Raw genomic sequence first — 25057 nt, forward strand, 5'->3', positions numbered from 1 at the left:
CGCAGCGGCCTAAGAAGGTTTTTACCCAGGACCAATGGGCACGTAAGCAAGTTACCTTAATTGCTCGATCATCGCTTCCATTCCAGTTCCTAGCCCATAAGGACTTTGCGGAACTTATTGAAATGGCTCAACTAGCCCCATCAAGGCCTACGCTCCTCACTCCATTGACTGCTCGTCGTCACCTCCAGTCGATAGTTAAAGATGACCAGCAAAAAATTCTTCAAGATCTTCCGCTAAAAGCAAAGCTCTCAATTGCTCTTGACTGTTGGACTTCCCCATTTCAACAAGCCTTTATGGCAATCACTGGTTATTTTATTGATAAGGATTGGAGATATCGTGAGATTTTACTTGGCTTTGAACCGCTCTACGGAACACACTCTGGGGTCAATTTGAGCAATGTTCTCCTAGAGATGCTCCAAAAATATAATATCACCAACCGAGTGCTAGCAGTTACGACGGATAATGCATCAAACAATAATACCTTGATTAAAAGTATCCAAGAATCAATTCAGTCCCTTGAACTTCCTAACCAGGCTATTATTGTCCGAATCCCATGCTTAGCTCATGTGATTCAGCTAAGTCTACGTGAACTTCTTGGCCAGATCAAAGCCAATCCAAAGAATGATAACCCAGATAGAGTGTGGTCAGATTCACAAGCACAGTCCCTCCACACTAGTCAACGCGAGCAGGGAATTATTTATATTCTTGCAAAGGTAAGTTCCTCTCAGTATATTCCTTAATAGTCTACTAATAAATTGCCTAGATCCGTGGATTCGCAGCATTTGTTAATGCTAATCCACAACGAAGAGAGGCTTTCTTAAGTCTTCAAATAGATAAGCCAAAGCTTACTTTTTTTCAAGATGTTAGAACTCGATGAAACTCTACATTTCTTATGTTCCGTCGCGCAAAGCGTCTTTCATCAACTTTCAATCAATACTGCGAGCTACATGTACAGTCTCAATTCAAGTTCAATATAGAGGAGTAACAACAGATTGAATATCTTCTTTGTATTACACAGTCTTTCTACAAGTTTACAACTGGTCTCTCACAGACAAAGGAGATTACTGTTCACAATATCTTCCGAGTCTATAATTAGCTTTTTGATTATCTCGAGGGGTCAATACGGCGACTAAAAAAGAAAAAAGTACCTTGGAAACAAGCAATGCTTCATGCTCTTAACGCAGGTCAGGAGAAGCTGAGGCTCTATTACAACAAAACCGAGGAAATTCATGATAATCTTTATGCAATTGATACAATCCTTGCGCCCCAGCATAAATTGAAGTTCTTCTCAGGCAGGGAGTATGATAATGATCCTGAGTCGCGTCAAAAATATAGAGAATACCTTCAAACATTCATAGAACCTTATCAGCAACACTATCCTGAAGCGCAGCGTCCGACACAGCTTCTGCAACAATCAAACACAGGTGGTCTTGAAGATCTTTTTGACAAGGATACAGCTGAAACTTCTAACCAAAAGAAGACACATTTTAATGATGAATTAACGGAATATCTTGGAACTAGTAAGTGATAAGATATCTTCTTATTTTTATTATTGCTAATATCTATATTTAGATCTAAAGAAAATTGCACCCCTAACCTTCTGGAAAGAACATGAACGCGAGTTTCCAACACTTGCAAGAGTCGCACGAAATATTTTTTCTATTCCTGCAACAGATGCGGGCGTTGAGCGTCTATTCAATTCAGCTCGAGATATCTGTCATTATCGCCGAAGGTCACTAAATGCTGCCACAATTCAAGATATTATGATGTTTCGTTGTATCTCAACATTCGATATTAGCAGTGAAAAGGATACTCTAGAGGATCCAGCTCTCACATCTAAAGAGAGACAAGAGACAGATGAACGAAGGGAAGCTGATCTTCCTCAATATACACCTAATCCAATCAGTGATGATGAAGAGGATGAATCACTCTTGAATTGGCGTGAACCATCTATTGAGATACATATACAACCGCCGAGTCAACGCGCACTTGGGAAAAGACGACAGTCTATCGTTGATAGGAGCGAGGAGGATACACATGAAGCAGAATTTGATGATGATAATCGACCTCTACCTGAAAGTAATACTCAGATACGGGTGTCTGGTAGAGCAAAGCGTCCAAGACGAGAGGATGACGTCTTTGCTTATTATACCTAGATACTGGGCTTGTAAATACTTTTAATGAATATATTGACTCTGCTATTTTTCTTAATTATGGAATATTTCTTGTAGACAATGTAACTGTAATCCAGATACAGAAAAATACAGCCAAAAACTATATAAATTATGCAAGTCTCGAGCAAGACGATTTTGCTTATAAATCAGTCCCATGGGAATTCCCATTAGTCCCATGGGAGTCCCATAGGGGTCTTAGTCCCACTGGTGGGACTAACCTTTGGTCCCAATGCACTCCCATATAGTCCCGTGGGACTAGTCCCATGGGACCGGTCCCGTGGGAGTTGAAGAGGTCTACACCTGACGAACATCCCCACCTGACGAACGTATTTTCCCATACAAAATAACTCAAAATTCTCATCTTTAAAGAGCTACAGTTCAACCAAAATAAGGAATATTTAAAATATATCTTATAGGGGGAATTTATAAGGATAGTTCTATATATTTATAATAAAAAATATATAAACATAGCTTTATAAGTACATATATAAAAGCAACGTTTTTAAATAATCAAAATTTATAATTTTTATATTATAATATTATAGTATTAGTAGATATTTATATAAAAAATATATTATTATAAAGCTAAATAGAAAATAATATTAGATAAAGAAAAGTTTTTTTCTAATCCTCTATTTAAAGGCTGTTTTTTTTGATCAATTAAACTTCAATAATTATATTTAAGGACCCGAATTCTACTATAATTCATGATTAATAATATTAAATAAAATACTAGCTTTAAGGTTTATATATTTCTTTTATATACTATTCAAAAAAATATTAAAAATCTTTTAGATTTAATAATATTTTTACCTTTTTTTATGCTTTTTTTTTAAAAGCTATCTTTATTTTTAAAGTTTTAAATACTGTCTTATAATAATTATTTTTAAAAGTTTAAAAATGATAAAGAATAAATTTTATTTCTATTATATTTATTTAAACTTAAAAAAATAAAAATTACTAATTAATTATAATTTTATCTATATATTACTAGTGGGTATTTTAAATTGTATTTTTAAAATAATAAAATAAATAAATACTATTCTAAAGTTTATTTAAAAAGAAGATATTAAGAATTATAAGTTTGAATTCTTTATATTTTTATTTTATTTTTAAATCTATTAATATGTTGATTTAATTTAATTAAAAGTATTATAAAATATTTAATTCTTTTTTAAATATATATAACTAATAAAGAAGATATAATATAATTTTTATACTATAATTATAGTATTTATATTATAAATACTTTAGTTAATATTTAAGTTTCTATTATAGATTTAAATTTATATAAATTATTAATTTTTTAATTTTTTATATTTATTTTTTTAATTTTATCGTAATTTAATACCTTTTTAATACCTTTCTGAATTTTTTTTAAGATAATATCTAAATTTAAGGATAAGGTAATATTAAACAATAATTATTATCAATTTTATTAATATATTATAATTAATTTAGTCCTTTAATGTATTTCTAAAAAAGCTATATTTTAACTTAAATAAAAATATATAAAACTTCTTATAAAGACTAAAGTTTTAATATATAAAGTAAATAAAATATTCCTCTTTATCTGAATATAAAATATAAATGTAATATCTCTTTTTTTGGTTGAACTGTAGCTCTTTAAAGATAAGCATTTCGAGTTATTTTGTATGGGAAAAGACGTTCGTCAGGTGGGGATGTTCGTCAGGTGATCAGGTACGGTAACAACTGAATATATAGCCATTTTACTGTTAATTTCCAAGAAAGTTTGGGATAGGAGCCAGTGACAACGCGCAAAATAAATTATCTCATATGACCAGGGGATCGATAGGATCCCATCCCTCTATCAAGAACTTCTCACCAGCCTTAGGACATTGTTCATACGATAGAAACTCCTGCGGTAGATATTACTAGTCCCCCGGACATGCTCTACCTACCTCACCATATCATCTAATGTGATATGATATATCGATTCAAAGTGTACTACGAACAGACCACCACACTAGGAATCAACAAATCGACTCAATCTCCCACTATCTGAATGCCACGTACAGATACTTCTTTAGGGGCATGGTTATAACTTTCTATTCTATTTTTAGCACGAGCTCGTCATCAGTTTGTGTATCCGAAAACTGAACGATGCATTGCGACAACAGAGGACGGACGACCATATACATATCGAAGGGAATGAGCGCCTTGCATATCTTCCTCATTCGGGATACCAATGAACCTAAGGAACCGCACGATTTTTGTACTAGTCAGATGGAAAGCCCCTAAGCCCCCAAACGGCCACTCTGAATATGCCTCACAATCAGAGAACACTTTCCTCTTGTCGCCGTCTAATCTTGAATTTCGTGGTCGGGTCCGAGTTTAATGTGATACTGATCCTCCTTATATGGGACACCGACCCATCAGGCAACTTAAATTCGTGTTTCAACAAGATATGGCACAATGCAAACTTGACCTCCTTGATGGCGTAAAACCGACCTGGACAAGCATGACGCCCGAACCCAAAGCCCATATGTTCTGGTGATGGAGATACAGCTTGCGTAGAGGTCTCTTGCCCAGGAACATCGCGCAGTTTGGGGAACCGATAACCATCTGATTCAATGGGATTAGGGTATATGCCAGGGTTCCACATGCGCTCGCTCATACGGAGAGGAACGTCCCTTTCATCTGAGCAGTGAGCACTCCTGGCACACATCCTGCAGCACACCTCTCGCTCTAGCGACACCAGTATGACCGAGCCTCGCAAGCAACACTGCTGGGAGTGCCTTCGACGACCTCTGGTCTGCGACTTTGCTCGTCCCCAGTGCAAGCGATGCGCCACGGCGGGCATCCCCTGCCCCGGATACGGCAAGAAGGAGCCTCGCAGGTTGAAGTGGCTCCCGCCCGGAAAGGTTACGTCGCGACGACCGAAGGCCGTCAAGCCCGAGGCCAAACCGAGTCCCATGTGTTTGTTCAGGCCACAGAATATTGTCGGTGACTGCAACTCGATCAGGGTCGTCCGACTCCCACTGACAAGTCCAATATCGGAAGTAAGGGGGGCAGGTATTCGCGTAGTGGGGAATCCCTCGTAGGTACTACCATATACACCGGAGTACACTACCAACTAGTCCTTAAACAGTAGTAATCTCCAAAATGGTCTCCGATTTCCCTGTTTTTCTTTCCCTGCGGATGCCGTCCGAACTCGGTCCCTCGAGCCGAGTCCTACCTAGCTAGCTCTTGCTGTAGCGAGGGAAATAGGATAGCAACTACGGATACTGACAATACAACTATAAAGGAAAAATGGAAAAAGACAAGAAAAATCCCTAGATGCTGACATCATGGCGGTCCGCCATCCTGGCCTGTGGTGAACTCTGAATCGCAAGGTCAATCCGAGCATTGATCAATAAGATGACACCGTAAATCCCTCGCAGGCCGACGGGGCCGATTTCCTTCCCCTACGGCCTGCGGTCTCCACCGTCATTTCTCCAGCTCGGATGTCGGCCGCCCTGAAAATGCCGGAAGTTGAAACCTCCACGACGAAGCCTTCACCCGCGGGGTAAACATGTGGGGACCATCCACTTGATCTGACCGTCCCGGCATAACTTCGGATCTTCGTCAACCGACGAGATGAGGTCATTCTCTGGGAAACGGCTCTCTACATCGGTTCGGCTGGCATGGGGAAAGCTCGACACGAGGCTATCCCCGGCTTCCATTCGGTCTGTAGCGCCCGAGCCGGGGACTTGTGGGGATGGAGTTGGGGATTCAGGCCTGCAGTGCTGGGTGAGTGCTTCTGCCTGCCTAAAGTGGAAAACCCCTTCTCGTACCTTGAACGTGGAGACTATTATATAAAGCAGGCTATGTTTCTTGTGCTCAAAGCAAGAAAGGTAGAATCAACAACCCAGATCAACCCGATTCCAAGATGAAGGTGACGGGCGCGCTCCTGTCGACGTTCTGGCTAGCAGCCGTCGATGCCAACACATGCCACCCCTCTGGCCCATTTACTGGGACGCCCTTCAGCTATATTCCCCCGGAAAACACAACCGTCCTAACCCCCTACGGCGAATCTCCAGCCGTGCATCCGTCGCGTGAGTGAATCGCCCATCACCCAGTCTGGCCCGTGAATCACGCTAACACCAAGGTCCTAGCAAAAACGACGGGAATTGGAGGATGGGAAAAGGCCGTGAAACAAGCCAATCACTTTGTCTCTCAGCTGACCGTCGACGAGAAGGCGTGGATGGCCACGGGTCAACCGGGTCCCTGCGTGGGCAACGTGCTGCCCATCCCTCGGCTCAACTTCACGGGTCTGTGTCTACAAAACGGTCCCCAGTGCGTCCAGCAGGGCGACTACTCCAGCGTGTTCGTGAGCGGCGTGTCTGCCGCCGCCAGCTGGGACCGGAAATTGCTCTATGATCGAGCCTACGCCCAGGCGCAGGAGCATAAACAGAAAGGCTCCCATGTCATCCTGGGTCCCGTGGCCGGTCCGCTGGGTCGCAGCGCCCACGGGGGACGCGCATGGGAAGGATTCGCCGCCGACCCGTACCTCACGGGAGTCTGCATGGAGAAGTCCATCCTGGGAATGCAGGACGCCGGGGTGCAGGCGAACGCGAAGCACTTCATTGCCAACGAGCAGGAGACTCAACGCAACCCGACCTACCGCCCCGACGCCAACGAAACCACCTACATTCAAGACTCGGTATCTGCCAACGTGGACGATCGCACTCTGCACGAGATCTACATGTGGCCGTTTGCCAACGCGGCCAAGGCACGCGTGGCCAGCTTCATGTGTTCCTACAACCGGGTGAATGGCTCGCACGCCTGCCAGAACTCGTACCTGCTGAACCATTTGCTCAAGGGCGAGCTAGGATTCCAGGGCTACGTCATGTCGGACTGGGGTGCGACCCATAGCGGTGTGGCGTCAATTGAGAGTGGTATGGACATGACGATGCCTGGAGGGTTCACGGTGTACGGCGAGCTGTGGACGGAAGGATCCTTCTTCGGGAAAAACCTGACGGAGGCGATCAACAACGGCACCGTCAGCTCTGATCGGATTGACGACATGATTGTGCGCATCATGACCCCCTACTACTGGCTCGGTCAGGACAAGCCGTCATACCCCAGCGTGGACTCTCAGGTGGCTCTGCTCAACGTCGACTCCCCCATCAAGGACTGGCTGTATGACTGGAAGTTCACGGGCTCAAGCAACCGCGACGTCCGGGGCAATCACAGTGCCCTGATTCGCGAGCACGGTGCTGCATCGACCGTGCTCCTCAAGAACGAGCGAAACGCCCTGCCGCTGCGGAAGCCTCGCAATATCGTTATTGCTGGAAACGACGCAGGTCCGATCATCGATGCCGCCACCACGCGGTCCAACGCCGAGTACGGAGTACTGGTGAACTCCGGCTCGTCGGGGTCTTGCCGATTGACCACCTTGTCGACGCCTCTCGAGGCCATCACGGCTCGCGCTCGCCGACATGGTGGCATCGTGCAGCCCTATCTGAACAACACCCTGGTGGCCGAGAACTCGCTCCCGTCCCTACTCACCGTCCAGTCCCCTGATGTCTGCCTCGTCTTTCTCAAGTCGTACGGCCAGGAGGGCGAGGACCGTCAGACGTTGAAGTTTGACTGGAACGGCAACGAAGTCGTCGAATCGGTCGCCAAAGACTGCAATAACACCGTCGTCGTCACCCATTCCGCCGGCGTCAACGTCTTCCCCTTTGCAGACCATCCAAACGTCACCGCCATTCTGGCCGCGCACTATCCCGGCGAGCAGGCCGGTAATGCGATCACAGACCTCCTCTACGGCGACGTAAATCCGTCGGCCAAGCTTCCCTACGTGATCGCCTACAACGAGTCTGACTACAACGCGCCGCTGACCACCGGCTCCGCTACAAACGGCACCTACGACTGGCAGAGCTGGTTTGGCGAGAAGTTGGAGGTTGGCTATCGTTACTTCGACGCCCACGATATCCCCGTTCGCTACGAGTTTGGCTTCGGGCTTAGCTACACGACCTTCAACCTGACGACGCTCTCGTCCAAGACCTCGGTTCCATCTAACCTGACCGCTCTGCCCGAGGCCCGTCCTGTCCAGCCAGGCGGCAATCCAGCGCTCTGGGACAAGGTATACTCCCTGTCCGCGCGGGTGTCCAACGTGGGCCGGGTCGACGGATTCGCCATTTCCCAGCTCTACGTGCAATTCCCACCCTCCACCCCCTCCGGTACGCCGCCGAACCAGCTGCGTGGCTTCGACAAGGTCTGGCTGCGGGCAGGGGAGACCAAGACGGTTACGTTTGACCTGATGCGTCGGGACCTCAGTTATTGGGATGTTGTCGCTCAGGACTGGCGCATTCCAACGGGCGCTTTTACCTTTAAAGCCGGCTTCAGTAGTCGGGATTTCCGGGCGAAGGCCACGGCGACTCTGTTGAAGTGATGTGTGGTAAGAATAGCTTGATTGGGGTATGGCCCATGTACGTATGTATATAAGAAGCATGATATAGGAGTCTTGAAGTTTGCATTGTGAGCTTCCCAAAGGCAGATTCGTCGGCCGAATGGCCGTCTGAAAATCTGGTCATCTAGAGTGGTAGACGTGTTACTAGTCACCCACCCTATCGTCGTCTCCCAGCACATAAGCTCGTTCGATACCTGATCCTGTCAAGATTAGATGAACCCCACCCAAGCCTATCTATATCGCGGAGATTGCAGTCGCGTGGGCGAAGGCACCACTATTTGAATTCCGCTGACCGTCGGTGGTTTAAAACCCGGGAGTCACTACACGTAATTGCGGTGGCAAACTCCCCCTTGCTACCTGCGCCCAAATACTGCCTAGTAGAGCCTTGAGTCCCATACGAGCAACACCGGTGCGATCTGCTTCCCCGAGATGAACCCTTGGTTCAAGCCCTTGCATAAGTCTGGGTCGACGCAATGAACCGCCCTTGTTGCGGTCTACGCTAACAGACCATGCCGGAGTATGAGTAACGTGAACACAGGCTTAGATAATATCCCGAAGTTGATATGTCTCCCAATCCAGCAAATGCATGGCCAACGGGCACTGACGATCGGAAAATTCAGCAATTCTGATCAACGGGGATTTTGTTTATCGTACCTTAACCTCGCTGGGTCTGACATCGGAGGAGATTGATGATGATGATGGTGATGTTGCGACGGCTCATGTGTCCATGAACCCGAAGAATAGAGCACAGAACTAGTCCACGGTAGAGCAATAGCCTCTTCTTTCCATCAACCGGTGAATCTATTGATGGCACATTATGCCATTGTTTTGTGCGTCGCTTACTGGCACAGAAATGCCTCGCTGGCTGCTCTATCGACGGTAACAATCATGATGTTGTCGCAGCACAGCCTCCGATCGCGATCTACTGAGAGCGGGATTTAATTTTAGAGCCCTGGCCAGCGTGTCTTACCTTAGACACGACGTACTCCATAGACCGTGTTGGCTTTGCGCGGCGGGAGGTTGGGGTGGCAGCCGCACGTCCCGATGTCATACCGGCTTATTTGATCGGTGTAACGGTGTACAGCAGGCTGAGCGATCCTCCGGACGATAATCAGCCAAGTGCAAACACATGTTGTGTTATCAATTCGGATTGATAATAATAGCTCCCGGGTGGAGCGAGCGGGGAGCTTCCAGGACATCCCATAGGGGGGTTGGGCGTGATCAGCACAGCCCTACTCCGCCGTCACGTCTTGGCTTGCTGGGACGAGTCAAGACTCAAGACTCAGGACTCAGGAGTCAGGACTTGGAAGAAAAGCCGCAGAAACTTACAGAACTATCAGTCTGGCCGTACATTAGCCGATCTTGGCACTGTCCCAACGCCGGCCCTCGTATCCCTGGAAGGGGATTGGGATCTGCGCCTTGCGATCTTGGTATGGCCTGACTAGGGAGGAAATTAATTCATCTGGGGAGACTGGAGACTGGAGGTTAGGCCGCGAGCCGCGTTTCTGTCCGTCCGAATTTTGGGCGATGATCCATTGATCCTTCACCTTCATCTGGACTTCGGGAAACAGCCTCTGTTGCGAGGATATAAAGCAGGCCACCCTCGCACTGAGCTGCCAATACATCCTCCACAGTCAACCCGTGTTTCTATCACTAGCAACTCATTTAATTTTATAATTATCTCCTCCGCGGCTTACACTCTCCTCGTCTTCTTCCACCCTCGTCCCAACTTAATTTCTCCATCTACGCATAATTCACCATGCTGTTCCGCGCATCCCCCCTCTGTATGGCAGCCAGCCTGATCGGTGTGCCTCTCGCCGCGGCCCTGCCTACGATCACCAACTCCGGTCTGACTCTGACCTCTCGCGACGACACGCAATGCGAGGCAGGCACGGCCTTCTACGTCTGCAAGCTCAACAACTTCCGCGGCTGCTGCTCGGTCGACCCGTGCGCCCTGCAAGATGGCTGCCCCGATAAGACCGACGACGACTCCCAGCCTCCTCTCGGGTCTTGCCCGGAGAAGGGCGAGAAGACCAGGCTCTTCCAGCCTCAGATGCAGACACTCATTCTCCCCGACACGGACCACCCGATCCCCGCAGAGAACTTTGACCTCAGTAAATCGAATACGACCGAACGCCAGCAGATTGCCTCGTGGACGCTGCCCTCCGAGGCCAAGGACTGTTCCGTGGGATGGAGCATCCCCGAGGAACGAAACTTCTCGGCCGGACACACGGCGCGAGTGACGGTGTTCGATAACGAGGACGACGAACGTTTGGGATCGGCCGACTTTTCCTTCTGGCCGGAAACGCCGGGCCCGCGCTCCAACCTGGTGGCCGCCGTGGACTGCAAAGAGAACTTGTCGCTGCGGCTGGCGATGGTCCTCAACGATCAGGTCTTCCTGGAGCAAAACGAGGAGACGGGCTGGTGGGTGGAGTATAGCTGCTAGGGGGATGGAAGGAGCCAGGAAGAAGTGGGGGGATCCTGATGGAAAGAGTCTCCACTTAACGACTAATGCGATCAATTTTCAAGGTGTCACTAATAATTATCATTAATTCTTATGCATATAGCTAGTTACGACCCTCTAATTTCAATATACTCTCAGTAATCTGGCAGGCTGATGGTCCTCTGGTATAGTTGGTTCAACCCCGGATTAAGCTTGGCCCCGAGCGTAATGATCCCATTTGGGGCCAATTCGGCATTTTGATGGTGAACCCGCGAGGCATCTGAATCCGCGACCCGGTGGCAGGGGCTTTCGCCAAGGGGCCGGAACCACAGGGAGGCGTTTCATCGTTTCATCGCTCCCGTGTCGCCACTCTCGCCAATCTAGGGTCTTTCTACGGGTGAGCTTTGCCGGCCGTCAGCTGGGGCTTGATCGAAGGTTGAGAATTCTCGGGAACGCCTAAAGAGCCGCTGGATCGGAAGACACCAGAACATCTCGCGCTTGGCAGTAACTCATGTCAGCGGCTCGCGAAGGCGTTCATCCAATCCAAGATATTGCCTCGTGCCTGCTCGGCCCAGCCGGATGAGCAGAGGAATCCGTTTCATCATGGCTAAAGATCAATGGGTATATAGCTGTAGATTACCCGCCAAGTGTCGTTAGACCGATCACGCTCCGTTCTCGAAAACTGCAAGTACGTTTGATCCGAGCTTCGGCTCCACTTGGTGAGGTCGGCCTCGGGGGTCCCCAGGGGAAAGCCATCTCGCGGACGAAACACACCGTGCGGCCGGATGCGTGCCTCTTCTGGGATGAGCTCTGCCGACGGCGCTATGGGCTCAATCTCCGAAAATGAGGGGCTAGGGCTGCTCGCCAATTGGAGATCCAAGGTGCTCAGGAGGTGGCTGATGTCGTCCATATCACGAGTGTGGGAAGAACGCCCGACAACGGCATTCTGTGCCTCCACTGCTGCCGTCCCGCACGTGGTTTGGCCTGCACTGAGCGCCATGCCGTACGTTTCCTCCAGCAAAATCACCCATTCCCCCACCGTCGCCCCGTGGTCACGGTTACTAAATCCTTGCACCTTGTGCGCTCGCCGTAGTAGGGCGAGCGCCGCGCGCCGGGTGGTTGGATCGCTACAGCGAAGGCAAGTGAACCAGAGGGGAAAGCCAACGCTGATCTCGCAGGTAAACAGCGGCGGCGCCCCGTCCTCGGGCGACAGGTCATGTATGACGATGCGTGATTGCTCGACGATATTTCGGAAGTTCTGTAAGCACGCATCATGGCCGATCCGTGACTGCGTGACACAGACTGCGAGGATCACAACGGACATGTCATAATACGTCAGGAGCAAAGCACCGGTGCTGAACAGCGGGCATGACGAAGGACCGGGGCTCAATGGGGTTTCCGTCAACGCGGTAAAGGCTGAATACCAGGCTTCCAGTCTCGTAGATAGACTCTGCTGTCGCTGCATTAGCTCGTCCGTAACCCGGGATGCCCGCGACATGAGGAGATAATCATTGCAGGTCTGCTCGAAGGCCTGGACCTCGGCGGCCAGTAGAACGATCGCCTCCCGGGCCGCCTTGAGAGACGGAAAGCGGGTCGCCGTTGGATGCCCGGCGGCAGTCAGGAGAGCGTGCACGGGGAGGGCGATGATGTGCGTCGACAGCATTCCGAGCCGAACGAATATGGGAACTATGGTGTCTTCCAGCAAGGAAGCCTGGTCCCCTGTCACCACGCCACCGGCGACTTGGCTGCGCAACGTGAGAATGAGCTGGACGCCCTGGTCATAGAGCTGCGCGGCCTCCCGCATACCACCCATCAGAGCTTCGATGCAGATGAACAAGACGCAGGTCACCAGGCCGACGAAGAGGTCGACGCCGCCCCGCTCAATGTGCCGACGAACGGCCTCTACCGAGCGGGAGTACCAGCCCAGCGCGTCTCGTTGACTCTCGTTGAGAGCGAGACTATGATGCCGGCGGAAGGTGATCACGTCCGGAGAGAGGTCGGGGCTCTCCAGCAGCGCACTGAGCGCGATCATGGCATCCCACACGGCCGGCTCATTCCGGCACACCTGCGGAATGATCGTACGCCAGAAGTCGACGTCCAGCACACCGCCCACAGACACGGCCGCCTCGTGAAAATAGTAGGCAAAGGCGCGACGCTCCCGCCACACGGTGTTGGGCGAGGATGACAGGGGATGGTCGAGCACCGTCCGCGTGGCCGGGGCCGAAGCAAAGGACGCGGTCGGGCGGCTGTACTCGCAGCGGCGACCGGTGCGGCTGCATCGCACGCACGTCGGCTTTTCCTGGCCACATTTCACCCGGCGGGTCCTACTCTGCGATCAGAACGGCTGGCCAGGGGCTAGACACACAGACGGGGACACTTACTTGCAGGTTGTACAACCCCGTCTGGATCTCAGGGGTCGGATCGAGTCATCGAGGGATTCGGAGCGCCCCACCAACATGGCGGCCTGGTAGAGCAACCCTAAGGGCAGGATCAATTAATGTAAACCCATTGCCTGGAATGACAAGGCGAAGGCGGATGGGAAGGAGTGAGGAATCGGGAGGCCAAGGAGAGTCCAGAGTAGAGAGTAGAGAGTAGAGAGTAGAGGGAAGAACTGCGCCATTTTTGGGGGCGAAGAAATGAGGGCGGGTGTGCCTGGGTGCCTCGGTGCCTGCGCAATCAGGCATCGAAACAGCATCACGGAGCATACTATACTTATATACCCAATAGCAGATGTTTGGCGTTCTGCTCAAGCTCAACTCCTGCTGGACTCCTTCGGCTACACTCACCTTCAACAGCTGGTGTTATAGTCGTTGCCCAAGATCTGGAAGTTGAAGTGTGGAACGATATATATTCTCTCGGACAAGGAGAAGATGCGAGGAAAGAGCAGTGGCCTATCGCTTTTCAAAGCCATTTCAATGCAGGTGGGCAGGTGCTAGCAACTAGAAATTGTGATCCAGGCGCAGGCCGAGAGCGACTGAAGCTCTTACTCCCTAATAATTACTTGGGTTCGTACTGGGGTGGGAGAGACCAGACCGGAGCATAGATGACTCATCATGCATAATCAGGTATCTCTGCATTGTTGTGCAGGGCCTTTCCAACTTCCCAACTTCAACTTGTCCACTTCTCCACTCCCAACTCAAGGGAATCAACCACCACTGGGTACGTAGTGTCATCAGCGGATGATCTTGTGCTGTATGGAGTTCGAGCTAATCAGACATAGGTCTGCCTTTCTCCGTCAGAAAACCCCATCTGAAGCTTCCTCCCCCCCAGAAAGCAAATGCCGCTCGATCGACGACGTCCAGCTCCTCATCCGACAAGGAGTGATAAATGGGCAGCAACAGCAGCTGGGCGCTCGCCAGCGTGATAACACGATCCGCTCCCGAGAATCGACCATGAGCCCGACCGTCGGGGGAGGAATGCAGCGGCATAAACTGGGCATGGGCATGGAAGCTGGCCTCGCGTAGGTGTTCGATCATGGCCGGGGGCTGCGAGGCATCCGCGAGCTGGACGTAAAACATGTTGGGATTGTGGGTGGTGCCCGCCGGAGGTAGGGACAGGTGTCCCTTGTCGACCAACGGGGCGAGTCGCGTGTGATATTCCTGCCAGATCTGGCGCCTCCGACCGTTGATGGTCTCGACGGCTTGCAGCTGGGCGAAGAGGAACGCTGCCTGGACCTCCGACAGGGTGGCATTGGGCCCCAGATCGAGCCACTGATAGCGATCCACCTCACCGCGACCGTGGTAGGTGGATGTGCACGCCATGGCGGCATCCTCGCAGACGATGAGCTGGTGCCGCCGAGCGATGGCCATAATCGCATCCATGTTGCAGGCCACACCGCCGTAGTGCACCGGCACAATGACCCACGTCTTCGGTGTGATGGCCGCTTCGATGAGCCCGGCGTCCATGTTCATCGTGGCGTTGTCGAGATCTACAAACACCGGCTCGGCCCCTCGCAGCACGAAGGAAGTCACCGTAGAGACGTAGGTGTAGCTGGGTACGATGAACTCGTCTCCCGGCCGCATGCCTGCGAGTATGGCGGCCCTTTCGAGGGCCGAAGTGCCCGAAGAGACCCGGGACCATGAACTGCTCTAATAACGAGCTCTGCAGAGCTGCGAGATTGATGCTATTGTTCACTGTGCTGCTAATCCCATGTCGGCAGATCCTTCGATGATCCTTTGTCATTTAGACAGACCAACGCAATGGGAACCCATGTCCTCGTCGAAGCGGCGCGACAATGGAACCGGATTCGTCGGTTCGTCCACGTCTCCACAGACGAGGTCTACGGGGAGAACCATGCTACACGACTTACCAGCGTTCACGGAAGACCAACTGCTGTATACGACCAATCTGTATGCCGCCAGTAAGGCTGCGGCAGAGATGATCTTATAGTCCAATTACCAGTCATTCCGTACTCCAGTCATTATCACACGATGCAATAACGTGTTCGGGTTTACATTAGGGTCTGAAGAACAAAAAATAACATCGGCGGGATAGAGGCCGACTTCTTCCAACCAACTAGTCGGCAGATAGACCCGGTTAATTGCTGTGTCGTGGCCATTAACAATCCCGAGCCACGTTGACATACTGCAACGCCTTCCTCATTTTCTCAGCAAGGCCGGATAAATTCAAGGCTGGGCTGCCGACCTTCTCTAAGCCCTCGTTTCTGGGCGAACTGGACAAGGGGGTCTGGCGTGCATAGTGTCATGGCCATTTTGGGTCTCCGGCATTTGAATTGCGCGTCCCATGGGATCCTCGAAATTCTAATTCATACACATTCTTGTCTCCAGCATAACTGACGACATACGCAGAGCAGAACCTGCTTCGATTCCCCGATGGAGCCATTGCTAGGCGATCCACCGCAAACCAGTAATTCTAAACTCTGCAGGTTACCATAGGGTTCCATTAGATGCAAGGAATCATCATGGAGCATTCATATATCTTAACTGCTATCCTCCTTGATCCCTTTCTATTATGCTTTTCGAAACTTATGTTTCTGTCTAGCACTTACTCTGACGTCCGTTAGGAAACACTATACACAGCATGCCTAAACGCAGTGAAAGACACCCGTACGAGCTGGTTGATAGGATCCATTATGCTCTATACTGACAAATATTAGGTATCTAGAAGGCAATTATGCCCCGATAAGAACCACCCTCTCCTCTGTCCCTTGTAAATTCCAAGGGTCGATCCCTGACGAGTTCATCGGTGGTCAATATGTCCGCAACGGCAGCAATCCACTGGCAGATGACAACAGTCACGGCGATCTCCACTGGTTTGATGGAGACGGAATGTTGACGGGTGTTTTCTTTCAACGGATCGCTGGCTGCCAGAGAGCGCGACCGCTATTTACCAACCAATATGTTCTGACCGATGTCTACTGTGCCACGAGAAAGAACCAAGCCCTTTACCCTATTATACCGAGCATGGCGACGTTGGTCGACCCCAATCCATCTCGGTTCCAAATAATGTTTGAGATGCTCCGTACCTATGTAATTGTGTTTGCGTCTCTTCTGAAGTTGATCGCTCGCCCAATAAAGAGGGTAGGAGCCGCGAATACCAATATCGTTCATCATGATGGGCGAGTGCTGGCAACGAATGAGATCGGGCCTCCAATGAGGGTCCTTCTGCCGTCGCTAGAGACAGTTGGATGGTTCACGGGCTCTTGTGCAGAAGGCGAAGGAAAGTTCGCAGATGACAGCGCATGCGAGCCCTACTTTGGAGGAAAGGGCATCGAGGGTTTCTACAAGGAAATGACCACGGCACATGTTAGTATGACATGCATGATTTAGTAGCAGAAAGCCGAGACTGATGGAGCATTGTCCTCCCAGCCGCGTGTGGACCACGAAACAGGGGAGATGGTTCTTTTCCACTCCACGTTCCTGCCCCCGTTCATTCAATATTCCATCGTCCCTGCTGGCATGTCGCCTTCGGCGATCCGTCTCAACCAGCCGGTTCCGGGGGTTGCGTCGGGAAAGCTGATGCACGATTTTGGTGTCTCTTCACACTACACGGTGCTCATCGACTGCCCGGTTTCTCTAGACCCGTTAAAAGTCCGTAATAATGAGTCGGCTGTTGAATACAACCCGCAAGGACGAACAAGACTAGGGGTGTTCCCTCGACATGCCCCCGATCGGGTCCGGTGGCATGACACTTCACCGTGCATTGTCATACACACTGCCAATACCTGGGACGAAGACTGTCCCGATGGCCCACGCATTAATCTTTTGCTCTGCCGCGAGAACAGTCTTGCACCGTTGTACACCATGGGATGTTTGACGCCCCCCGAAAACGTGTGCGCCGCCGAACCGGAGTCTCGCCTCTATTATTATGAGATCTCGCATGCGATTACCCAGCAGTGGGCTCTGTCGGTAATTCCTTTCGAATTTCCCCACGTCCCCCGGCATCGCGAGATGAGAGCAGCCCAGTTTATCTACGGATGTTCAATGACGGAGGGAAACTTCTCATCTGCCTACATTGCTGGGATCAGAATCGACTGCTTGGTAAAGGTCAACGCAAAGGCGCTGATCCAACAGGGCAAAACGGACCCACCCCCTCAGATCCATGGCGCAGTGGATACCAGATCTATACACCAGATTATAGAATCGACCGACCCAGATGACGTGATTCAAGTCTTCAAGTTCCCGAGTGGTTGGTATGCACAGGAATGCTCTTTCGTACCGCGCCATGAAGGTCATAGCGAGGACGACGGGTGGGTGGTGACGTACGTATTTGACGAGTCCCAGCTTGACGAGTATAGGCAACCAAAGCCAGACGCCTGCAGCGAGCTGTGGATTATCGATGCACGGTCAATGAAAGATGTCGTGGCTAGAATCGTTTTGCCCCAGAGAGTGCCGTACGGGATGCACGGGAATTGGTTTCCGGAAGATCAGATCAAAAGCCAACGAGGATATAGAGAATTGCGGACCCAGTGAATGCGATGTGCCTTTTTTGGGAATTGATGTCTGACTCAGGAGATAGCAGATTGAATGATATTTGTGTTACTATAAGCCTCAGAACAAGACCGACAAAGAGCAACGTAAAGCCCAGGGATGAGACCATGAGAAACAGATACTAGTGTTCAGGCAAGTATATGGACAAGCTGCTGCCACACAAATGATTCGCCAGGAGCGATATGGTGACAGCTAGGACAGTAAGTAGGGCCATGATGATTGGAAAGCTTGATGAATTCCAACCCTTCTCGGCCTTGTCGTAATTCACTATTATCTGCTGTGCAACCAGCTTCCCCCCTGCTAAACAGATCGGAACCCCGGTGCCGGGATGCGTACTTGCGCCGACGAAATAGAGATTCTCTATGTCCGGGTACTTGGTCTTTGGACGGAAGCTGAGAACATTCAGGAAGCTATGTGACAGCCCAAGGATTGCACCGCGGTCCAAATTGAATTTAGACTGCCATGAAGCCGGGGTCTCGTATCTCTCGAATAGGATGTCGGATCTTAAGTCCTCTAGTCCTGCTCGCAGCTTGAGAGTCTCCAACACAAAGTCCCTGATGGCTGAGATTCTTTGCTCCCATGACTGCGTTTCATCGGCCAACGTACTGGTGAGATGGCCCACTGGAACCAAGATAACCACGGATTCTTTCCCAGCCGGCGCAGCTGTAGGGTCGACACGACTAGGGACATTCATATAAAAGGAGGGCTCTTTGGGAATGCTGTGGTGTTTGAAAATGGCATCAGAACTCTCCTTGTACTTGTTCGCGAGAAAGACGTTGTGCGCGTTCAAATGTGGCAGCTTGCGGTTTATAGCCCAGAAGAATGAGACACTGCTGCACGAGGCCAACCGGGGTTTGAGGGCACAGGCTTCAGGCGAGAGAGGAAGAAGTTCATTATAAGCATATACTAAATCTGCGTTTGCCAGAACTATATCGGCGTATAACTCATCGCCAGATGCAAGGCGTACCCCTTGGGCCGACTTTGGGTGGTCTTTGGAGACAATGATTGACTCGACCGTGCTGTTTAGCCGATACTGAACGCCAAATCTGCTGCCAACATCGGCGAGGGCTTGAAGAATCTAAAGAAATGTTATGGCTGGTGCTTGTTTGAATACGTGCGACACGTTACGCTCAACAGTGAAGGGAACCCACAGCTTGAAACCCCCCTCGCGGATACCAGATCCCGTCAACCGTCTCTGTATATTGCAATAAAGCATAGGTACCGGGCGCTTCGTAGGGGCTCATACCCAAGTACATTGATCCAAATGTCCATGCCCTTCGCATCTTATCAGAATGGAAATACTGAGAGGCCCTACCGTAGACTGTGGTCCACGGTCGCATGCGCAGCAATCCCAGAAGAACCCTGGGCTGCAGCAGACTCAGTATGGACGGAAAGTTTCGGTGGAGAACATACTTGAGAGCCGAGTCATAGTATATCCCTGCCTCCGATATAAACGCGCATACTCTAGGAAAACTGTCCGGGCCTTCGTGACGCTGGATCTCTTGCTTGAGCTGAGACAGATTAGATGACAGTTCGACCGTGTCAGCGTCGGCAAACCAGATGCGATAATTCGGGTCGCATTTTAGCATATCCAGGCCTTCTTCGGTCATTGAAGTTCCGAGATCCTGAAAAGTCTCGACAAAGATCTCAGGCATGAGAACGAGTGAGGGGCCTTGATCAAAACGCTGCAGTTATTAGTGAGCGACTTCCAATTCCTCGACTGCCACGTACAAAGCCATTATCACGGATGATGGAGCACCGCCCCCCAACAGAGTCATTCTTCTCTATTACCTTCACTTTGGCTCCCAGCCGGGCAAGCCGAGCTGCCGCCGCGAGCCCTCCGGCCCCGGCGCCTGGAATAGTTAGAATAGGGGCAACTACCGGCGCATGGATCCTGCCTACCAATTACAATAACTGATGGGCCGGCCATTGTTGACTTGGAATGAGCTCAAGGTGGTTCGAACATCTAAGAGAAAGGAAGATCGAGATGCGAATAAGAGAGCGCGATGATGAAGTCGCCAGACCGTTACATCGAAGTCATTTGGCGTGGTAGCTTCGAATACCATCCATCCAACCGGCCAAACAACAGAGGAATGAAGGCTGAACTCTCTCTGGTGCTTGTAAAGCAAGCAGAGCGCAAGTGCTGAGTCCATGGTGAGAGCAACCCTCAGCCAACATGTGCAGTCTAGGCAGGTCGCAGAGCAGAATGTATGCATCAAAACTGGCTTCAAGTTGGTTGGGTTGCTTGTTCAGGTCTATTGCAGTTGAATCCGGTGCATATTCCCGGGATTTGCCGCCCTGAAAATACAGCAGACCCCCTTCTCTCCCCTTGCAGCCGCAATACGCTGAAAATGGGCAAGAGTCGCCAACGGCAATTAAGTTATCCGTGGCCTCCGGGATCCTGCGGTCCACCCACCACCTTTTTGGTGGTGGGTGGACCGCAGGATCCCGGAGGCCACGGATATCCATTGTCCATCTAATCGAGGCCTGCTGGTGAATGACGTGCGTGGTTGCCCAACCGTTGAACCTTGCTCACGGCTTTTGGAACTACGCAATTCAGGTATGATTATCCAGACCAAGAATCCTGTTAGCGGTCAGCTGTAGGTGCCCTTGCATTAGATATTGGCCGGATCGGCCGGAAAACGTTAATCCAAATGCCGAATACTAACATGTATGTCCGAAAAGTGGTAGTATGGTCTGACGGAGTGGGGCATGTTAACTGGGCAGTCATTACATTATGAGGGGTATGCAATGTTCAAGATCGGTCTCAAGAAACATCATTGAAATTTCAACCGTCAGCGATGACAATGGCAACGAGACCAGAGTTACCAAAGACGGTTTGGATTTGCCATTGACTATCCGGACCAAGTTTCGGGTTCATTGCCTCTTTTGTTCACTTGCATCGCGAATCTGCCCGAAGAAGTATAGGACCTTCGAGGTAACCCCCTAATATCCCTTACAGAACTTTCCACAAGCCAGGCTGCCACCGAGAGACTTGCTCGGAGATTATCAAACCGTAACAAAGCTGCTTGAAAGCATATCGAAGCGGCAAACCTGTTTCCTGGAAGGTGACTAGAGATCTATGTCAGTTCTTTCACAATTACTCTATCAAGAACGGATTGATAATCCCAGAGCTTAACCTATAGGGCTGAACAGTAACAGAGGCCCCACAATCGCTGAAGTCTGATCTGCCGCTGTGAATTACCTGAAAGGTGTCTGAAAAGCCCAACAATGGGAGTCTATGAGTAGAAGGCAAAAGGGTTGCAGCTCCAGAAATACACTAACATTTGGTCGCTAGTAAAAGCATGCTACCCAGCAACGCCACTGCCTTTCGCTGCATGTTGTGGCCTGTCAACATGTGGGAGAATATCAACAGTACATTCCTCGTGACAATATAGACCCCACGGGGTTGTAATCATTCTGGCAGCGCATGCCAATGGGCTACCGGAGGCGAATCCCTTTGATTCAGACTTAGTACGTTAAGCGCTCTACTCGCGAGTAGGAAACGTACGAACCCTTGTGGGAAGAGATATACAGCCGTTGGAAGGCCAATTGTATCCGGATCCGCGGAATCTGGATTGCCGACGCTACCCACCAGGGACAGAGCGGGGTGATCAATGAGGGGATGCTTGGAAATGACCGTGAGTGCATGCTAGCTTCACAGAGGTACTTCATCATTAATATGAATCATTTGCCAGCCAGCTGGTTTGACCATCCACGAGATCTATTGCATCTAGTGAACCTCAAACGTGCCGAGATGCCGCAGCCCATTGTCGGGGTTGGACACAGCATGGGAGGCGCTCACTTGTGAGCGAGACGCATCAACCTGTTGAACCTTTCTACTAGATTCCTAGAGTCAGTCTGGGCCTGATTCACCCGCGTCTGCTCCATAGCATCGTGCTACTGGACCCCATCATCCAGAGGTAACGCAGCTAGACAACGGCGGGAAATTCGAAAAAAAGCACACGATGCGAGAAAACACGCAACTCTCTACTTATCGACGGGACCTTTGGCCGTCTAGGCAGGCCACAGCTGAGTCATTCACGAGATCTTCATTCCATCAAGCCGGGGATCCTCGCGTGTTGGAGAAATGGATCCAGCACGGACTACGAGAACTCCCAACAGCCCTGTATCCGTTAAGCAAAAACGAGTTAAATACTCTTAATGGTAAGAGATATCTGGTCACTCTGACTACTACGCCCCATCAAGAGGTTCTCACATTCTCGCGGCCTGTGTATGACGAGACAGACCAGCCCGGCACGCGTGTCACCCATCCTGACATGGACCCACTGTTGCTGAGCGACTTCCCCTTCTACCGGCCCGAGATGCCCATGATCTCCGAGCAGCTTGCCCATCTCCGATAGAGCGTTCTGTGCGTGTTTGGGGGTAAATGCGTGATGAGCAACCCGAACTGCGGGCGGACAAGCTGACTATGACGGGGAACGGGGTTGGAGGTAGCGGTGGTGTCCCTGCAGGGCGAGTCCGCGAAGCGCTGCTGCCACCGTTTGGTCACCTGCTGCAACAGGAGGCGGTTAATGAATGTGCGGACTGCATTGTACTCTGATGCGCTGGAGTTGGAGCGATGGCAGGTACGAAATCGTCAATTCAGGGCGGCGGGGGACAAGAAAAGCAAGATAAAAAAGATGATAGTCGACAATTTGTGGATGAAGCACGCTCCTCCTCTCACGCGGTCGACTTCTAAGTCAAGAGTCAAGCTCTGAGTTAGGAACGCATATAGTATGACTACGTTCCTTAGAAATCGCTTAACGGTGTTGTGAGTCTGCAGCATGTGGAATAAATAGTTCGGGAAAGAAACCCATCGGGTACCTGAATCTCATCTGTTACAATATCTAGCCTGTTTCATCGTGCACGGACCTTAACCTTTCTCGTTTGGATACTCAGCCAGACGGCGCAAAGACGTCGATACTGCTGTCAGTATACCCAGTATGGCAAGGCCAGTCAGGAACGCCCACCGAGGGAACGGTTGGAATTCGTCTCTCTTTTGCCAATCCTTCACAATCTGCTCAGAGGCAAGCCTGCCACTGACCAAGCATGCCGGAACTCCAGCTCCTGGCTGTGTGCTGCACCCGGCAAAGTACAATCCTTGTACCTGAGGATGTTTTACGTGCGGACGGAAACATCCCACATTGTCAAAAGAATGCGACAGCCCAAGAATTGCGCCGCGATCTAAATTAAATTTGTCACGCCATGTCAAGGGGGTGTTGACCTGCTCATTCAAGAGCTTGGATCGGAGCTCTCGTACTCCGGTGCGTTCCTCGATGATTCTAATCACCGTGTCTCTTGTCCGGGCTACCAAGGACTCCCATCTTGCTTGTTCTCGTTCAGCGTCGGTGATTGTGCTTTTTGGCAGATGACCCACTGGCACCAACACCATGACTGCGTCTTTCCCTGTCGGTGCAGCCGACTGATCTACTCGACTTGGAACATTCACGTAGAATGACGGATCCTCCGGTATGCCCTGCTCGTCAAAGATAGTGTCGAAGCTCTTGCGGTATTCGTCGGCTAGAAACACATTGTGGGGTTTGAGCTCAGGGATCCTCTCGCTGAATGACCAGTAAAAAGAGATACTACTACAAGAGGTCGATCGGTCCTGCAGACGGCGGGCATGGGAAGAGGGTGGTAGGAGATGATTGCATGCATACACAAGATCAGCGTTGATCACTACCAGGTCCGCCGCGACGACCTCTCCTGACGTGAGCTGAACTCCTGTCGCCGTGAGACCGTCTGTTGAGAGTTGCACCTTTTTAACTAGAGCATTGAAACGATATTGAACCCCGAGACGCGTCCCGACCTCGCCGAGTGCTTGAAGGACCTAATCCACGGATATCAACTAATGTGGGGCAATCCTAAGGAATGGGACACCTACTTTCTGGAAGCCTCCTTTCGGATACCAAATGCCGTCGCTGATCTCGGCATAGGGCAGCATACAATAGGTTCCGGGCGCACGGTATGGACTCATGCCCAGATACATGCTGGTAAAACTCCATGCGTGTCGCATTTTTTCCGAGCGAAAGAACGTGGCAGCCTGCTGGTAGAAGCTGGTAGACGGTCGGAGAGCCAGTACGGCCTTGATCAAGGAGACCTGTATCATGCTCCACAACGTGGGAAAGCTTTGGTTAAAGACACTTTGCATTGACATTTCGTATTGATATCCAGCCGCTGCCATGAAGGCACAGAAGCGGTAGAAGCCCCCTGGTCCTTCATAGCGCTCAATCTCGGCCTTTAGGCGTGGCATATCTCTTGAGAGCTCGATCGAATCATGATCCGGGAACCAGATACAGTAGTTGGGCTCGCATCGCAGCATAGAGACACCCTCGTTCTTCATTGATGTTCCGAGATCTTCAAAGGCTCTCCGGAATAGTTCGGGCATCAGCACCAGCGACGGTCCTTGGTCAAATCGCTGCTTGCGTGAGCGACTGGAAGTCGGATGGGTGGCTACCGGCAATACTCACAAATCCGTCCTTATAGAGAAGCGAGCAACGACCACCGAAACTGTCATAGCGTTCCAGCACTTGCACTTTGAAGCCTTGTCGAGCAAGCTGCGTGGCAGCCGCGATCCCCCCTGCTCCAGCACCTGCTAGGTATTAAACTTGGCCACGCAGCTGTAGCGGTAGTATGACTTACCAACTATGACTACCGTTGGACCTGCCATTCTCGCGTGTGTCTTTGGGGCACGCACAACATACAACTATATTTCCTTTTGCCTTTCGTCGGAGACTCAATGGGAGAACTTTGCGGTTTGTGCGGTGAAGCTCGCTGGCTGTGTTGTTGCCCCAGGCAGCCCTCACTCGCCCAAGGGATGCGAGAAACCTCGACGCAGGCAATGCAGTCCTCGCCGAAAGGGGCAAACCCCGGGGATCGGGATGAAGGACTGCCATGGCTGTCGGCAAGGGATGTTTGTAAGCCACAGCCCAGTTTCCACTCCATCCGTAGGAATGTTCCAGTAGATGACGTACGAGGGATTTCTAACTTCCCGATTTCTTGCTCTGAGAAACCCAAAAGAGAACTTTACGTTTGTGCACCACAGGGGGGTTCTGCATAGCGACACATT

At 50.5% G+C, this 25057-nt stretch overlaps 10 protein-coding genes across 10 annotated transcripts; 6 read left to right on the plus strand and 4 right to left on the minus strand.

The window, feature by feature from the left end:
- Positions 1–4793: 4793 nt before the first annotated feature.
- On the plus strand, positions 4794–5239 carry LDX57_006947 (uncharacterized protein; the record flags this gene model as incomplete). Its single annotated transcript, XM_046088668.1, has 1 exon — positions 4794–5239. Exon 1 carries the CDS (start codon positions 4898–4900, stop codon positions 5237–5239), a length of 342 nt encoding a protein of 113 aa, XP_045944638.1. The 5' UTR covers positions 4794–4897.
- An 827-nt stretch (positions 5240–6066) lies between these two features.
- On the plus strand, positions 6067–8598 carry LDX57_006948 (beta-glucosidase; the record flags this gene model as incomplete). Its single annotated transcript, XM_046088669.1, has 2 exons — positions 6067–6232; positions 6293–8598. 2 exons carry the CDS (start codon positions 6067–6069, stop codon positions 8572–8574), a joined length of 2448 nt encoding a protein of 815 aa, XP_045944639.1. The 3' UTR covers positions 8575–8598.
- A 1025-nt stretch (positions 8599–9623) lies between these two features.
- On the plus strand, positions 9624–11148 carry LDX57_006949 (uncharacterized protein). Its single transcript, XM_046088670.1, has one exon. The coding sequence runs from the start codon at positions 10352–10354 to the stop codon at positions 11036–11038; it is 687 nt and encodes a 228-aa protein (XP_045944640.1). The 5' UTR covers positions 9624–10351; the 3' UTR covers positions 11039–11148.
- Positions 11149–11642: 494 nt separating this feature from the next.
- On the minus strand, positions 11643–13493 carry LDX57_006950 (Zn(II)2Cys6 transcription factor domain-containing protein; the record flags this gene model as incomplete). Its single annotated transcript, XM_046088671.1, has 2 exons — positions 11643–13359; positions 13417–13493. 2 exons carry the CDS (start codon positions 13491–13493, stop codon positions 11643–11645), a joined length of 1794 nt encoding a protein of 597 aa, XP_045944641.1.
- A 748-nt stretch (positions 13494–14241) lies between these two features.
- LDX57_006951 (uncharacterized protein) lies at positions 14242–15057 on the minus strand (the record flags this gene model as incomplete). Its single annotated transcript, XM_046088672.1, has 1 exon — positions 14242–15057. One exon carries the CDS (start codon positions 15055–15057, stop codon positions 14242–14244), a length of 816 nt encoding a protein of 271 aa, XP_045944642.1.
- Positions 15058–15973: 916 nt separating this feature from the next.
- LDX57_006952 (uncharacterized protein) lies at positions 15974–16941 on the plus strand. Its single transcript, XM_046088673.1, has one exon. It carries the CDS (start codon positions 16324–16326, stop codon positions 16822–16824), a length of 501 nt encoding a protein of 166 aa, XP_045944643.1. The 5' UTR covers positions 15974–16323; the 3' UTR covers positions 16825–16941.
- LDX57_006953 (uncharacterized protein) lies at positions 16891–17967 on the plus strand (the record flags this gene model as incomplete). The annotated part of the gene is made up of 1 exon (XM_046088674.1): positions 16891–17967. The coding sequence occupies one exon, from the start codon at positions 16891–16893 to the stop codon at positions 17965–17967; it is 1077 nt and encodes a 358-aa protein (XP_045944644.1).
- Positions 17968–18106: 139 nt separating this feature from the next.
- On the minus strand, positions 18107–19640 carry LDX57_006954 (phytoene desaturase family protein; the record flags this gene model as incomplete). The annotated part of the gene is made up of 2 exons (XM_046088675.1): positions 18107–19063; positions 19137–19640. 2 exons carry the CDS (start codon positions 19638–19640, stop codon positions 18107–18109), a joined length of 1461 nt encoding a protein of 486 aa, XP_045944645.1.
- Positions 19641–21953: 2313 nt separating this feature from the next.
- LDX57_006955 (uncharacterized protein) lies at positions 21954–22349 on the plus strand (the record flags this gene model as incomplete). Its single annotated transcript, XM_046088676.1, has 1 exon — positions 21954–22349. The coding sequence occupies one exon, from the start codon at positions 21954–21956 to the stop codon at positions 22347–22349; it is 396 nt and encodes a 131-aa protein (XP_045944646.1).
- Positions 22350–22752: 403 nt separating this feature from the next.
- Positions 22753–24742, minus strand: LDX57_006956 (phytoene desaturase family protein). The gene is made up of 3 exons (XM_046088677.1): positions 24631–24742; positions 23873–24580; positions 22753–23818 (listed from the first exon to the last, which is right to left on the minus strand). The coding sequence occupies exons 2-3, from the start codon at positions 24374–24376 to the stop codon at positions 22862–22864; spliced, it is 1461 nt and encodes a 486-aa protein (XP_045944647.1). The 5' UTR covers positions 24377–24580; positions 24631–24742; the 3' UTR covers positions 22753–22861.
- Positions 24743–25057: the final 315 nt, after the last annotated feature.

The sequence above is a fragment of the Aspergillus melleus genome, assembly GCF_016097325.1.
Source record: "Aspergillus melleus strain CBS 546.65 chromosome Unknown contig4, whole genome shotgun sequence".
Taxonomy (NCBI): Eukaryota; Fungi; Ascomycota; class Eurotiomycetes; order Eurotiales; family Aspergillaceae; genus Aspergillus; species Aspergillus melleus.

Coding starts and splice junctions, on each gene's coding strand:
- LDX57_006952 (XM_046088673.1), top strand. CDS start 16,324: ATGTTGACGGGTGTTTTCTTTCAACGGATCGCTGGCTGCCAGAGAGCG.
- LDX57_006956 (XM_046088677.1), bottom strand. CDS start 24,376: ATGCCCGAACTATTCCGGAGAGCCTTTGAAGATCTCGGAACATCAATG. Junction 23,819..23,872: donor CGAAAGGAGGCTTCCAGAAA/GTAGGTGTCCCA, acceptor TCCGTGGATTAG/GTCCTTCAAGCACTCGGCGA.
- LDX57_006949 (XM_046088670.1), top strand. CDS start 10,352: ATGCTGTTCCGCGCATCCCCCCTCTGTATGGCAGCCAGCCTGATCGGT.